Source organism: Eschrichtius robustus, chromosome X (genome assembly GCF_028021215.1).
Source record: "Eschrichtius robustus isolate mEscRob2 chromosome X, mEscRob2.pri, whole genome shotgun sequence".
NCBI lineage: Eukaryota > Metazoa > Chordata > Mammalia > Artiodactyla > Eschrichtiidae > Eschrichtius > Eschrichtius robustus.
Window position 1 is genome coordinate 96,096,351 of NC_090845.1, and position 15,817 is coordinate 96,112,167.

The 15,817-nt window shown below is 43.5% G+C and overlaps 2 protein-coding genes across 10 annotated transcripts in view; one reads left to right on the top strand and one right to left on the bottom strand.

Moving 5' to 3' along the window:
* LOC137756575 (NACHT, LRR and PYD domains-containing protein 12-like) overlaps positions 1–15,817 on the top strand; it is a 51,130-nt gene that overhangs the window by 24,420 nt on the left and 10,893 nt on the right. For 7 of the 9 annotated variants that reach the window (XM_068532931.1, XM_068532929.1, XM_068532930.1 and 4 more), the window contains 4 exons: positions 3,116–3,203; positions 4,252–4,296; positions 6,943–8,602; positions 10,593–10,682. In XM_068532931.1, coding sequence (XP_068389032.1) covers positions 3,134–3,203; positions 4,252–4,296; positions 6,943–8,602; positions 10,593–10,682 — 1,865 coding nt within the window. In that variant the 5' untranslated portion in view covers positions 3,116–3,133. The remainder of the gene's footprint in view (positions 1–3,115; positions 3,204–4,251; positions 4,297–6,942; positions 8,603–10,592; positions 10,683–15,817) is intronic. The other 2 variants (XM_068532934.1, XM_068532933.1) reach the window with 1 other exon arrangement.
* On the bottom strand, positions 12,754–13,884 carry TEX13B (testis expressed 13B). Its single transcript, XM_068534085.1, has 3 exons — positions 13,426–13,884; positions 12,949–13,253; positions 12,754–12,856 (listed from the first exon to the last, which is right to left on the bottom strand). Exons 1-3 carry the CDS (start codon positions 13,882–13,884, stop codon positions 12,754–12,756), a joined length of 867 nt encoding a protein of 288 aa, XP_068390186.1.

Consider the following 15,817-nt stretch of genomic DNA (forward strand, 5'->3'; position numbering starts at 1 on the left):
AATGATGTTTGCTGTGGGTTTGTCATATATGGCCTTTATTATGTTGAGGTAGGTTCCCTCTATGCCCACTTTCTGGAGAGTTTTTACCAGAAATGGGTGTTGAATTTTGTCAAAAGCTTTTTCTGCATCTATTGAGATGATCATATGGTTTTTATTCTTCAATTTGTTAATATGGTGTATCACATTGATTGATTTGCGTGTATTGAAGAATCCTTGCATCCCTGGGATAAATCCCACTTGATCGTGGTGTATGATCCTTTTAATGTGTTGTTGGATTCTGTTTGCTAGTATTTTGTTGAGGATTTTTGCATCTATATTCATCAGTGATATTGGTCTGTAATTTTCTTTTTTTGTAGTGTCTTTGTCTGGTTTTGGTATCAGGGTGATGGTGGCCTCATAGAATGAGTTTGGGAGTGTTCCTTCCTCTGCAATTTTTTGGAAGAGTTTGAGAAGGATGGGCGTTAGCTCTTCTCTAAATGTTTGACAGAATTCACCTGTGAAGCCATCTGGTCCTGGACTTTTGTTTGTTGGCAGATTTTTAATCACAGTTTCAATTTCATTACTTGTGATTGGTCTGTTCATATTTTCTATTTCTTCCTGATTCAGTCTTGGAAGGTTATACCTTTCTAAGAATTTGTCCATTTCTTCCAGGTTGTCCATTTTGTTGGCATAAAGTTGCTTGTAGTAGTCTCTTAGGATGCTTTGTATTTCTGCGGTGTCTGTTGTAACTTCTCCTTTTTCATTTCTGATTTTATTGATTTGAGTCCTCTCCCTCTTTTTCTTGATGAGTCTGGCTAATGGCTTATCAATTTTGTTTATCTTCTCAAAGAACCAACTTTTAGTTTTATTGATCTTTGCTATTGTTTTCTTTGTTTCTATTTCATTTATTTCTGCTCTGATCTTTATGATTTCTTTCCTTCTGCTAACTTTGGGTTTTGTTTGTTCTTCTTTCTCTAGTTTCTTTAGGTGTAAGGTTAGATTGTTTACTTGAGATTTTTCTTGTTTCTTTAGGTAGGCTTGTATAGCTATAAACTTCCCTCTTAGAACCGCTTTTGCTGCATCCCATAGGTTTTGGGTCGTCGTGTTTTCATTGTCATTTGTCTCTAGGTATTTTTTGATTTCCTCTTTGATTTCTTCAGTGATCTCTTGGTTATTTAGTAACGTATTGTTTAGCCTCCATGTGTTTGTCTTTTTTACGTGTTTTCCCCTGTAATTCATTTCTAATCTCATAGCGTTGTGGTCAGAAAAGATGCTTGATATGATTTCAATTTTCTTAAATTTACTGAGGCTTGATTTGTGACCCAAGATGTGATCTATCCTGGAGAATGTTCCGTGCGCACTTGAGAAGAATGTGTAATCTGCTGTTTTTGGATGGAATGTCCTATATATATCAATTAAATCTATCTGGTCTATTGTGTCATTTAAAGCTTCTGTTTCCTTATTTATTTTCATTTTGGATGATCTGTCCATTGGTGTAAGTGAAGTGTTAAAGTCCCCCACTATTATTGTGTTACTGTCGATTTCCTCTTTTATAGCTGTTAGCAGTTGCCTTATGTATTGAGGTGCTCCTGTGTTGGGTGCATATATATTTATAATTGTTATATCTTCTTCTTGGATTGATCCCTGGATCATTATGTAGTGTCCTCCCTTGTCTCTTGTAACATTCTTTATTTTAAAGTCTATTTTATCTGATATGAGTATAGCTACTCCAGCTTTCTTTTGATTTCCATTTGCATGGAATATCTTTTTCCATCCCCTCACTTTCAGTCTGTATGTGTCCCTAGGTCTGAAGTGGGTCTCTTGTAGACAGCATATATATGGGTCTTGTTTTTGTATCCATTCAGCCAGTCTATGTCTTTTGGTTGGGGCATTTAATCCATTCACGTTTAAGGTAATTATCGATATGTATGTTCCTATGACCGTTTTCTTAATTGTTTTGGGTTTGTTTTTGTAGGTCCTTTTCTTCTCTTGTGTTTCCCACTTAGAGAAGTTCCTTTAGCATTTGTTGTAGAGCTGGTTTGGTGGTGCTGAATTCTCTTAGCTTTTGCTTGTCTGTAAAGCTTTTGATTTCTCCATCAAATCTAAATGAGATCCTTGCCGGGTAGAGTAATCTTGGTTGTAGGTTCTTCCCTTTCATCACTTTAAGTATATCATGCCACTCCCTTCTGGCTTGCAGAGTTTCTGCTGAGAAATCAGCTGTTAACCTTGTGGGAGCTCCCTTGTATGTTATTTGTCGTTTTTCCCTTGCTGCTTTCAATAATTTTTCTTTGTCTTTAATTTTTGCCACTTTGATTACTATGTGTCTCGGCGTGTTTCTCCTTGGGTTTATTCTGTATGGGACTCTCTGCGCTTCCTGGACTTGGGTGGCTATTTCCTTTCCCATGTTAGGGAAGTTTTCGACTCGAATCTCTTCAAATATTTTCTCTGGTCCTTTCTCTCTCTCTTCTCCTTCTGGGACCCCTATAATGCGAATGTTGTTGCGTTTAATGTTGTCCCAGAGGTCTCTTAGGCTGTCTTCATTTCTTTTCATTCTTTTTTCTTTAGTCTGTTCCACAGCAGTGAATTCCACCATTCTGTCTTCCAGGTCACTTATCCGTTCTTCTGCCTCAGTTATTCTGCTATTGATTCCTTCTAGTGTAGTTTTCATTTCAGTTATTGTATTGGTCATCTCTGTTTGTTTGTTCTTTAATTCTTCTAGGCCTTTGTTAATCATTTCTTGCATCTTCTCAATCTTTGCCTCCATTCTTATTCCGAGGTCCTGGATCATCTTCACTATCATTATTCTGAATTCTTTTTCTGGAAGGTTGCCTATCTCCACTTCATTTAGTTGTTTTTCTGGGGTTTTTTCTTGTTCCTTCATCTGGTACATAGCCCTCTGCCTTTTCATCTTCTCTATCTTTCTGTAACTGTGGTTTTTGGTCCACAGGCTGCAGGATTGTAGTTTTTCTTGCTTCTGTTGTCTGCCCTCTGGTGGTTGAGGCTATCTAAGAGGCTTGATGGGAGGCTCTGGTGGTGGGTAGAGCTGACTGTTGCTCTGAGTAGTCTTTCTTGAGTTACTTTTTTACTCTGGGCTTCCACCAGGCCTTACAGTCATCATTTCTGTTTTGGGTTACAGTCTTCTTGATTTGCCAGGATGAACAGTCAAAAGAAACGAAAAGATATGGAACCTGCTTGCACCTGGAGCTTATTGTCTGAACAGAAAGGTGAGTAACTGAATGAGGTAAAAGGGTATAATCTAGGTAGTCTTGTTCATTCTCTTTCCCCTACTTCTCCTCATGGACTGTGGGATTTTTCTGAATCTTTAAAATTGTGTTGTATGTGTATAGGTATATGTATATTAAGGTATTACATGGATACAGAATTTACCCATTAATAATCTCTCCACAATTTTTGTGAAAAGGCATCTGGTGTTTATAATGTTTTCCATAGTCCCCAAAGCATCTATAATCATAAAAGACTCTTAAGTCTCTTCCTTTACTGTAACCACAGATTTTCACAGGAGACAGCACAAAAGAGTAAAGAGTGAAGATTTCTGGAGTCCTTCCCCATGTGGCTGATTCCTGAACTCCAAGGAATGTTTAGTTATGGGGAATAGAAACTGGTTATCTTCAACAGACCACTCACTTGCTGCCCATTTCTGTGACATTCTAATATCTGCCTCTCCATACTCTGCTCCCTCCCATACACCTAGTCACAGCTCCCAACTATGTCTCACTCTTGCCTATAAAGGTGTGCAAGTACTAAAAACCTATAGGAATGTGAAGGGATGTGTGTGTGTGTGTGTGTGTGTGTGTGTGCATTTGAATGTAGGTCATTGTATATTTCTGTCGAACTAACATCAACAATGTCTTATTCTTTCTCATTAACAAGTTAGGCTCAACAGAAGCTCCAACAGAAGCAATAAGCTAACGTTCAAAGGAAAACAAAATACCAGAAACAGTCACTTCAAATAATGAATGCCCCTTTAAGTTCATGCCTAAAATTTTCCTTATTTATCATATAAATATAAATGTTTACACCCTAAATATATTTGTGTGGGAATTTCTGAGGTTTACTTCATGTTGGACATTAGCTATGAAATACCTTTTTGGTAAGTTAGAATAGATGTGAGGTGGCTTTCTTTCTTTGTTTTATTTCTGTTTGGGGAACAGCATGAATGGCTGTAACAGTGTGACTAAATTTCTGTGTATTTCATGTTTTGGTACAAAGGTGTATTTGTGATACTCTTAACCCCAGCTCTTCCTCCCACAGCTGCTTCAAGTTCTCTGGCTTCATTTTCATGGAAGGAGCTTACAGGTAGATGTCTTTTCTGATTTACTCTTTTTCTGTTTTGGGAATAGTGTCTCCCATGAACCCCACTCATCCCCACTCCTCTCCCATTTCTTCCCCCATATTCACTGAGCAACAATCAATGGTTTTTTTGGTAATATTCATGAAGTCCCAAACTGTCATAACAAATAGGACTTTTATATCATTTAGAATAGATATTCAAATACTAGGAGGACCTCTGATGATGGTAGTCAAGCACCAGATGTACAGGACTTTATGGATAGAATAGATCAGTCTGCTTCTGGAGTGATCTAGATTGAGGTCAACAAATTACAGCTAGTGGGCCAAATCCAGCCAGCTGCCTGTTTTTGTAAATAAACTTTTACTGGAACCATCCATGCCCATTCATTTACATATTGTCTAGGGCTGCTTTCACGCTAATATGGCAGAGTTGAGTAAAGGTATACCTTGTTTTATTGCGCTTCATTTTATTGTACTTCACAGATATTGTGATTCTTTACAAATTGAAGATTTGTGGCAACCCTGTGTTGCCAGATGATGATTAGCATTTTTTTTTGCAATAAAGTACTTTTTAATTAAGGTATGTACATTGTTTTTTAGATATAATGCTCTTGCACACCTAATAGACTACAGTACAGTTAGTGTAAGTGTAACTTTTATATGCACTAGGAAACCAAAAAGTTTGTGTGACTTGCTTTATTGCAATATTCGCTTTATTGCAGTGGTCTGGAACTAAACCCGCAATATCTCCAAGGTATGCCTGTAATTGCAGCAGAGACCTAAAAGCCTAATCTGTTTATGGAACTTTACAGAAAAAGTTTGCAAACACTTATCTAGATCAGCATTCCCCAACCTGCATTCTACAGAATACTATTCTCCAGGAGTTAATAATTTTGCTTTTAAAAAAGGGTTCTGTAGTCATTTAAGTCCAGAAAATACTGGATTAAACAAAGTTAAGCAGTCCGTTTTTTTTTTTAACTGTTGATTCGCTCAGAGCCTTTCATATGCTAATATGTATTGAGAAACTCTAAAATGGGATAGAAGGTGCATTCCCCTTACCTTATTTGACCACTGGACACCTTTTTCACAGCTCTCCTATTAATATCTTGCAAAAATGTTACACGAGAAACTTATTTGGAAAATACTAGCTTAGATATTCACTTAACAGAAGTTTGAACTTGATAACTGACTCCTTGGATTATTTTTTCTAGTTGCAGAAAGTGAAAAACTACGTAGTACAGTATTTAAGCATATAGGCCATGGCTTCAGACAAACCTGAGTTTTAATTGAAGTCTCTGCCATTTACTAGCTGTCGAACCTTGGACAAGTTACCCAATGCTATAAGCAGGACTGGCTACATATTTATGGGGTATGGTGCAAAATGAAAAGACAGGATTCCTTGTTCAAAAATTATTAAGAATTTCAAGATAGGAACAGCAGAGCACGAGGCCTAAGCACAGATTGCACACCCATGAATGTGTAACCCTGGTTATAAGTTTTCAGTTTCCTCAACTATAAAATCTGGATAATACCTACTTCATGGGATTATTATGATAATTAAATTTTAAAAAAATGTATGTAAAGGGCCTAGTACAGTATCTGACACAGAATAGGCATAATAAATGGCTTGTTTTTAATTCAAAAGCAAGCATTTATAGCCATTTTCAATAAATATTGAGTGTCTACCATGTTCCAGGCACCAGCTAGGTACTTAGGGTACTATGATGAAAAAGACAGACAAGGTCCCTGTTTTCATGTAGGTTAGTGGGAAAGACAGATAATGAAAAAAATAAACAAGACAATTGTAAATTGTGCTAAGTGCTATAAAGGGAAAACAGGGTCCTGGGAGAGGGTATAGTAGAGAGGATCTGCTTTAAACTGGGTGGTCAGGGAAGTCTTCTTCTAGGAAGTAGTGTTTAAGGTCTGAAGGATGAGAAGGGGATCTCCATGGGAAGAGCAAGAAGAAGTGTGTTCCAGGCAGAGAGAATAGCTGGTGGAAAAGCCTGGAAGTGGGAAAGAACATGGCATTTGTGAGGAACTAAAAGTAAGCCGGTGTGGCTTTAGTATAGGGACTGAGAAGGAGAGTGATATAAAAGGCTGGGGAGTGAAGGTAGATAGGGCCCAGATCGTAGCAGACCTTGTAGGATGAGGTAAGGATTTTGGATTTTATATCAAGTGCAATGAAAAGCTCTTGAAAAGTTTTGGGCCATGGCAGTGACGTGATGTAATTGATAGTTTTAGAAGATCACGTTGGCTGCTTGTGTGGAGAGGAGCCATAGAGGCTGTTTCAGCAGTCCAGGAAAGAGTTGATTGATAGTGCCTTGTACTTGGGTGGTATTTGAGGTTGTAGTGGCAAATAAATGGATTGGAGGCTTATTTCGGAGATATAAATGATAGGCCTTGCTAAATGGATGTGGAGGATTCAAGGGAAAAAAAAGAAGTAATGAATCCTAACATTTTTCTGAGCCCTGAGGAGGGTTTTTTTGGGGGGGCGGGCAGTGGAATAGAAATCAAGAGCTCAGATGCGTGAAGTTTGAGGAGCCTTTGAAGCATCTGAGTAGAGATGGTGGTGATGGTAGTATTAGTTATAGTTGTTGTTTGTATTGTTGTCTAGGATTCTGTGATTACTGACTCTTGGTGTCACCCCATTAGATTACAGGAAAGTATTTAGAAAACATCTAAAAGAAAAATACCTAAAAAAAGGAGTTGACAAATGTTATCACCATGGCAAGCATATAGAGTCACGACTGCTTGTTGTAAAAGAACACTGTATATCAGAAAAGCCACCATGCGGAATTCCTCAACAAAATAATTTTATTGAGATGGAACATATATTTGATCCTGATGAAGAGGGCTCCAGCTTATCCCAAACTGTGGTGCTTCAGGGATGTGCTGGGATTGGGAAAACAGCTGTGGTGCATAAGTTCATGTTTGACTGGGCAGCAGGAATGGTTACTCCAGGCAGATTTGACTATCTCATCTATGTAAACTGCAGAGAAATAAGCCGTTTTGCTAACCTTAGTGCTGCTGACCTGATCACTAACACTTTTCAAGATATAGACGGACCAATCCTGGACGTTATTCTTGTATATCCAGAGAAGCTTCTGTTCATTCTTGATGGATTTCCTGAGCTTCAGTACCCTGTAGGTGACCAGGAAGAGGATCTTAGTGCCAATCCCCTGGAGAGGAAGCCAGTAGAGACCCTCTTATGTAGTTTCGTGAGGAAAAAACTGTTTCCTGAATCCTCCCTCCTGATAACTGCCCGGCCTACAGCCATGAAGAAGCTTCACTCTCTGTTAAAACAAGCTACCCAGGCAGAGATCCTGTGGTTTACAGATGCTGAAAAGAGAGCATATTTCTTGAGTCAGTTTTCAGGTGCTAATGCTGCAATGAGAGTTTTTTATGGTCTGCGAGAAAATGAAGGCCTTGACATTATGTCTTCTCTTCCCATCATCTCCTGGATGATCTGCAGTGTCCTGCAGTCGCAGGGAGATGGTGACAGGACTCTTATGAGATCACTTCAAACCATGACTGATGTGTATCTGTTCTACTTTTCCAAGTGCCTCAAAACCCTTACAGGCATCTCGGTGTGGAAGGGACAGAGTTGCCTGTGGGGCCTTTGCTCTTTGGCTGCAGAGGGACTGCAGAACCAGCAGGTCCTGTTTGAAATCAGTGACCTCAGAAGACATGGGATAGGAGTGTATGATACCAACTGCACTTTTCTCAATCACTTTTTGAAAAAAGTTGAAGGAGGTGTCAGTGTCTATACTTTCCTTCACTTCAGTTTCCAAGAGTTCCTGACTGCTGTGTTCTATGCCCTGAAGAATGACAGCAGCTGGATGTTTTTTGATCAAGTGGGGAAAACGTGGCAAGAAATATTCCAACAATATGGAAAAGGGTTTTCATCATTAACAATACAGTTCTTATTTGGCCTCTTACATAAAGGAAAGGGAAAGTCTGTGGAAACTACCTTTGGGAGAAAAGTCTCTCCAGGACTTCGAGAGGAGTTATTGAAGTGGACTGAGAAAGAAATAAAGGATAAATCTTCTAGGTTACAGATTGAGCCAATGGACTTGTTTCACTGTTTGTATGAGATTCAGGAAGAAGAATATGCAAAAAGGATAATTGATGATTTAGGGTCAATTATACTGCTTCAACCTACCTATACAAAAATGGACATTCTGGCTATGTCATTCTGTGTAAAAAGCAGTCATAGTCACCTGTCAGTGTCTCTGAAGTGTCAGCACCTACTTGGATTTGAGGAGGAAGATCGAGCTTCAGCATTCATGCCACCAACCTTGACACTTAATCAGTGAGTATACTAATGTCTTTTCACCAGTGTTTTGACCTACAGAAATGATAGGCCTTCTTGTTTATTTCAAGTATTCAGGCACATAATCATTTCTAGCATTGTCAATAAATAAATTGAATTATCTCTGCTTTCCATATTGTATGTCAATCAACACAATAAGGATTTATTGAGTATCTATCACATATTGAACACTGGCCAAGGTAGACACTGAGGGAGAGCTGACATTTGTGAGAACTTAACTATGTGCCAGGCACTGTGCTAGCCACTGTAAGTGTGTGTATGTGAGTGTGTGTGTCTATTAGTCTTCACTGTCTCTCTGTGAAGGTGCTTTATAATTATAAAAAGTTATGAGCATATAAATCATTAAGATTATCATTGAAGACTCTGCTATTTTGGTGTTGATGACTATTCTGGAAAAGGTTGTAAACTTAATGTTCAATTGGTCCTCACTCTTCTCTACATATACTTCATCAGTGAGGCCTCAAAGAGCTCCAGGTTGGTAAGGGACAGAGCTGCACTCCTGTGTATATTGCTATAAAGCCTGGGTTCTTTCTGCTAGACTCACACCTACATGGAGAGTTGAGAGCTGGAGTTCAAAGAGGCTTAGGTAAACCACTTACACAGTATGTACTCTGTATACTACAAAATACAGCTCTACTGACTTACTAAAGCAGCCAAGAAGACTTATACCTGCATTGTCTGGAAAATGCCACTGGTCATAAGTCTGTTCTCAGTACTCAGGTTAATATGGACAGTGCCTCTCATTTAGTTGTGGGGCCAGGGGAGGGGTAGGGGACCTTGAGAAGGAGACAGGAGTGGGCAGAAAGCTCAACTTGGGAAGTGAGTTAACCCGAGTCTTTTCTCTGGTAATTGTTAGTTCCTCAGTGGGCAGTAGCGTAGAGGTGGAATTGAGCATGGCATAGGTGTGTTTGTGGAAAGTGAGGAGGGGAAGTGAGGTGCAGCAAGACTTTGGGACCAGAGGGGAAGGGGTATGAGAAGTTACGTGGACTTGGAATTACGAAGCACTTTGGCTACAGTGTCTTCATGAATTCATGACAGCTTCAATCCAACTGTATATTATAAAGTAAAATAATGGACAATATACATTGAGAGATTTTAAGCACTGATGGAAACACAAAGGGGCTTCTAGTTCATTTTGGGTTTCCAGAAAATCAGCCTTAGATGGAGTCCCCATCCTTCAACCCCATTGCTTTCATCAGAAGGCTTAAATTCTTTTCAAAGTTTAAACCCCCCCCCAAAAAAAACCCACAAAAACACCCACTTTTCCCAAGCGTGTTGACTAAGTGAGAGTTTACTGCAGTTGATCCTTGAACAACAAAGATTTGAACCGCGCAGGTCCACTTACATGGGGATTTTTTTCAATAAATGTGTACTACAGTACTATAGGATTGAGGTTGGTTGAATCCTCGGATGCAGAACCTCCGATATGGAGGGATAGAGAGGGCTCACTGTGAAGTTTTACGTGGATTTTCAACTGTGGGGGTGTTGGTACCCCTAACCCCCATATTGTTCAAAGGTCAACTGTATTGAACTTTCCTAGTTCTCAATTATTGTCGTTAATTCTTCTATTAGTACTGACAACCAAGAATCAGTTACAGTGTACAGATAGCTTGGGCAAGTCACTTGACCTCTCTGAGCATCTGCAAAATGGTGATTACAATACCTGTCATTGGATTAAGGACCAGATAAGATAAATTGTGTGTGTAAAGTGTTTACCTCGGTGCCTGGCATACAATACCATGGCTTTGGCTTTGGAGTCAGACAGACCTGAGTACTGACCTTCATTCTGTTCCTATGTGACCTTGGGCAAATTACCTTTTTGTGCCTTAATTTCCGTATCTGCAAAATGGGGTAATACCTCCTAAGGTTTTTGTAAATTAGTACTAAGATGGCAACAGAAGCCAAAATAAGCCTTTTACTTAAAATTTTGTTTTTAATCATTTTATTTTTGCTTTCTCATCTCTTTTAGGCCCTTCCAGCTGCATAATTTGCCAGTCTCTCCACTACACTTGCTCTGCCAAGCACTGCGTAACCCATACTGTAAAGTCAAAGACCTGAAGTAAGTTGAACTTTGCTTTAAACTCTTAGGTATTTGCAGGTAAAGACTGGGTTGCTAGAAATTACACTCCCAGCTGATGAAAAGATAACGCTACAAGCCTAGAAGGGGTAAGGGAGTCAGGCAGCGATCCCTGCCAACCCCTCCTGCCTCTTCTCCTTTTGTATGTGCTGTTTTTGCTGTAGCAAGTGGGTGTCAGGCTGTAAAACCCAAGAGTTTGTGTCTGATGCCGGTCCTGGCCCTACCCCACTCCCCTGCCTTTTCCTTCCAGACTCCCATTGTCTTTCCCCTTGGTTTCCTTTTCTCTCCCTCCGTTCCCCACCCCCATCCTCCTCTGCAATTATTCCCCCAAGTGCCACTGCTCTGAAGCCCCCACCCCCCACCTGGACCTTACATCCTCGCTCACTCTCAGGTGCCTTGTCTGCTTGTCTGTCCACGTCGTACACACACAGACAGGAGCCTGCTTGGTTTCCCACCTCCTTGCCACACAGATCGGTGTCTGCTTTCCTTCCCTTCTGCCCCAGAGGAAGAGGTAGCCTTTCCAAACTCACCCGAGCCAGTAAATTCACTTACTTTTATTTTTTGTATTTTTGTGAGCATTTATTTTACTTTACACAACACCAAAGTATATAAAGACATAAAAGCCCTCCATCCCACTGCCCCGTACCCCTCCCCACCCCATACCCCCACTCCTGCTTCCCCACTGGGGGCTGGGGAGGCTTCTCCTGTCATGGGGCTGAACGACCATAGCAGTCCTCGTCTGCAGCTGGTGCTGGCGTCCTCTGTATGCAGCCCTGAAGGATTCCTCTAGGGGTGGCCCTGTTGTAAGCCCGGGGTTAACCCCAGGCCTGTTTTGTTTCTCATGATATAACTCGCTCAGAACATGAATGAGCTTCCTGGCCAGTTCATTGCTGGAGACTTGGGATGCAGGAATCCCCACTACCCATCACTCCCTGATGCACCGCCCCTGCCAGTTCCGACATTTTCTTTGATGGTTTGTGGTTTGCAACTGCTCTTCTGGTGTAAATTTCTGGCTTGGCAATAATCTGGTTGCCCAGACCAAGGACCCTCTCAAGTTAGCTTAAAGAAAAAAGGATCTGTGTAAAGTGGATTTTCACTCAGCACAACTGCAGGAAGTGAAAAGTGGTCGGGCTGCCACTCTGCACGTCTGGGGTCACGGGATCAACTCCTCTCTGCTTCTCTGTCTCTCTGCTCCCTGGGGCCTCAGACTGTGATTCTCTAAAGGGCACTGGGCCTTTGTAAAGCACGCGGTTCTGTTCCCCCACATCCAAGGCCAGGCCTCAGCTGTGGCCTCGGTGTCCATGACTCCGACCTTGCCCCCGACTCCCAGTGACCCACTGCTTCATTGCCCGACACCATCCTGGCTATGAAATCTGCCTCTCTGTTCAGATTCTCTAGTGTGAGGATCTGTTTGGCTCAGGATGGGTCAAATGTCCACTCCTGCTCCAGTCATCTACAGTCTAGTTTCAGGGGTGGGGGGGAAGCAGAGACGGGGGTGTTATATACTGTCTGCCCAGGTCCACCAGATGCTAGAGTTGGGGAGAGACACACACAGAAGCGGCAGTAGTTCTGGGGTGTCGAGTACTAGTGCTCTGGAACACAAAGAGGGTCATCAGAACACATCTGTCTCTCTAGGTCTCTCTCCCCCTAAGCCCCCAATCTACAACTTCCCCAGCCACCACCCCATACCCTACCTTCCACCCCATTTCCCCTCCTCTCTCACAGCTCCCTTGCCCCATTCACCCACCCACCCACCCTTTCATTCCCCCCTCCCAAGCCCTCCCCCGCCCCTCCCCCTCCCACTGAAAACGGATTTCCCATCAGGGTATATTTCTATTCTGTTTCACATTTCTGAATTCAAAGGTTTTATAGCCAGATTCCCCTCCCACAGTGGAAGCAAGTTTTCTGCCTTGAAAAATTCACTTTACACCAAGGGCAGCCCGTTGGCCTTCGAAGTACTGGAGGTGTCCCCTGCTGGTGGGAATCAGAGTCCCTCCCGTCTCTTTGTGGTTCTTGAGGGCCCATTCCCTGGGCCCCCACATCAGACCGCAGGCTAGTAGCAGAGGGCCCCCAGCGGGGAGACCTCTGAGGTGGAGCTCCTGCTGTGAACGGCGCTGCTGGTCGGGAGGACGTGGGTGGGGATGGTGTGGGTGCGTCTGGGAAGGGGAATAAGGGGCGTGAGTGTGAGGATGGGAATGAGGCAGGGAGCTGGACAGGAGGGGGTTCCTGTGAGGCTGTGGACCCGGACTTTGCTATCCCATATAAATAAAGCATGGGTGGGCCCACGGACCTGAGATCTCCCTCCCTCTGCCCACCAGAGGTGTAAATTTTCTGGTTCCCAACTCCGGGAAGCTGCATAAGGTCTCCGCGCAGCTCCTCTGCTCCCTCGGCAGCTTCTGACCCTTCCACACCCTTCTGTCTTCCTCCTCCTTCTGTGGCTCCAGAAGCGGCTGCAGTAGGAGCAGTGGCCCCTGCCTCCTCTTCCTCCTCACCTGCTCCTTCTGCCCCGGTCCCACTGGCAGTGGCCAAGCCTGGTCCCTTTGCAACCAGCTCCTGGAGAGAAGTGAGCAGATCTGACACCTGTTCTGGGGGCGGGGGGGGGGGGTGGTGGTGGCGGGGGTGGCGGAGCAGCGAACGGGACTGGGGGCGGGGGGGCGGGGGAGCGGCGAACAGGACTGGGGGCGCGTCCCGGGACGGGCCAGGGACCAAGTCAGAGTAATCTTACTGCCTGCGCCAGCTTCCACTTCAGGAGGTCCCGCTCTCTCTGCACCTCCACCAGCCTGGCATGGGCTAGCTGCAGCAGGAAGGCCGCCTCCTTGCGCTCCACCTCCTGCTGTGCCTTGAACAACTTCAGGTCTGAGACCAAGGCCTCCGCGGCCGACCTGTGCAGTTTGGTGAAGTCTTGCAGCCACTGCACCTTGTGCGTGTAAAACTGGCTCTGCCTGTGGGCAAAGCGCACGCCCAGGGCCAGGCTGCCCCAGACACAGGCCTCTTTGGCCTCGCTGGGCACCTGACGATCCTCCAGCGTGGCCCGGAGCTTGTCCTCCACCTCCGCCCAGGACAAGTGTATATTCTTGAGATAGAACGCAGAGCCTTTCTCGTGCCTGCTCATCCTCTCGTTGATGAAGGCCACCACCATGTCATGCTGGAACCCATTACTGGGGTCCTCGGGTTTCAAGGCCATGATGGCTGAGGGCCTTTGGGGCTTGGCTGGCCCTGCGGGGATGAATCAACCAGTTGTCCCCTCCCCCTCCGTCTCCTCATCTCCGCTTGCTTCCCCCCTACCCCCCTCGTAAAGAGCTCTCCCCCCGACTGGCTTGCGCTGCCCCAGGACACCTCCTGCCAAGCCTCACCTTCTGGCCAGCGCGGGTGCAGGCCGAAAACACGGGCCTACCACGCTTAAAGAGAGGGTAACCGCTCTCTCTTTCTCCCCGAGGGCTCCGAGGAAAGAAAGCCTCGCGTTACCACTCCCCGCTTTTACCGTTGGACTGTTCCAACTTCCAGAAACAGCGGGGGTGGGTGGGGTGCGTGAGGAAGATTCCCGCCCCCCGCCCCCGACATAAGGGAACTCCCTACGCTGTTGAAAGTCTTTGCAGGCGGGAAGAAACAGGAGTGGTCAGAAAAGATTCAGAACCAAGAACGTGAAGCGCTTGTAATCAAGTACAAAAAGTCTCAAACACCCCCCCCCCCACCACCATAATGGTTTGTCCCACTTGGTGGGCCCGCCCTTCCTAGAGGTGGAATATTCTAGAACAGGAAACAGCCCCCATCCCTCAGTGGCCTCCGCTACCTTGTGGAGGAAGAAGGTGGAGCCAGAGAACAGCCTCATCCCCATCACCCTAAGTGGTAATAAATCCTGGCCATATCCCCCCCAAAAACGTGTCTTGAATTTCTCTACCTCCAGCCCTTCCCCCCTCCCCCTGGGCAATTTATTCCCTGGACCACTGCAGCCCTCTGACCCCAGGTTTGTTTCCTGCCCTACCCTGGCATCAGAGGGATCTGACCATGTCTCTTTAAACTTCTAATGGTTTTTCCAGGCGTAGAGGATAAACCAGACAGCCCTCAGGTTGAGTACTACTTTGCCACTTACTGCATGACCTTGTGCTATAATTAAATTTCAGTTTTTACCTATGGGCCTAAGATGAGGACTGAATGACAAAGAGCATGTAAAGTAGTAATGTTTTCTATGGTCCCATTTTTGTAAAATGTACAAATCCTGTGTGTGTGTTTGCATATGTTTCTATGATCTTGGAGAAAGGAGTGGGAGCATACACATCAGACTCTCAACGCTGGGGACCTCTGGGAGGTGGAGTTGGAGGGGAAGTTGGGAAAAGGTTTTCGTCTTTTAAAATAAATCTTTCTGTGATTTCATTTGTTACAGAGAACATATAATGCTATACGTATGCATGCATTAAAAATCTGGAAAATTATATACCAAAATTTTAACAGTGGTTATCTTTGGGTGGTAGGAATACAGAACTTTCTCAAAAAAACTTTATTCTTTATATTTTTCTCTACTGTAAAAATTATTTATAATAAACATGTATTATGTTTTTCAGATTTTTAAGATTTTTTTTTCCTGATAACTTCTGATCACTGTAAACAATTTCTAAATATCTAGAAAGTAAATGTCTCCCTGTAATCCAACCCTTCCCTTCAACCTGGAAGATAACCATTGTTAGCAGTTTGATATATATCTTCCAGTGTTTTAAAGTAGGCCATAGCAAATAATTGGCAGTTTCTCAAATGAAGCATCCCATCTCTTGCCTCCTGGCTTTCACTCAGGCTGCTCCACGAGTGGATTGTCCCTCAGCGCCTCCTGCTCTCCCCGCTCCCATTCTCCTCATCCATCTAAGTCCGGTTCAATTTTTATTACCCTTTCAGAACAACACTCAAGTAGTGGTTCTTCTTACAAATATTTCTTGCTCCTCCAAACCCCACCTCAAGCTAGGCTGAATTGTGCCACCTTTCTGTGTCCCCATGATACCTTGTGCATACCACTTGCACTACTTTTCACACTGTGTTATAATCCATGATTTTCTAATTTTTTCCCCATTAACTGGGCATTCCTTGAGGGCAGGGTCTGGATCTTAATTATTTCTGTGTTTTCAGCATCT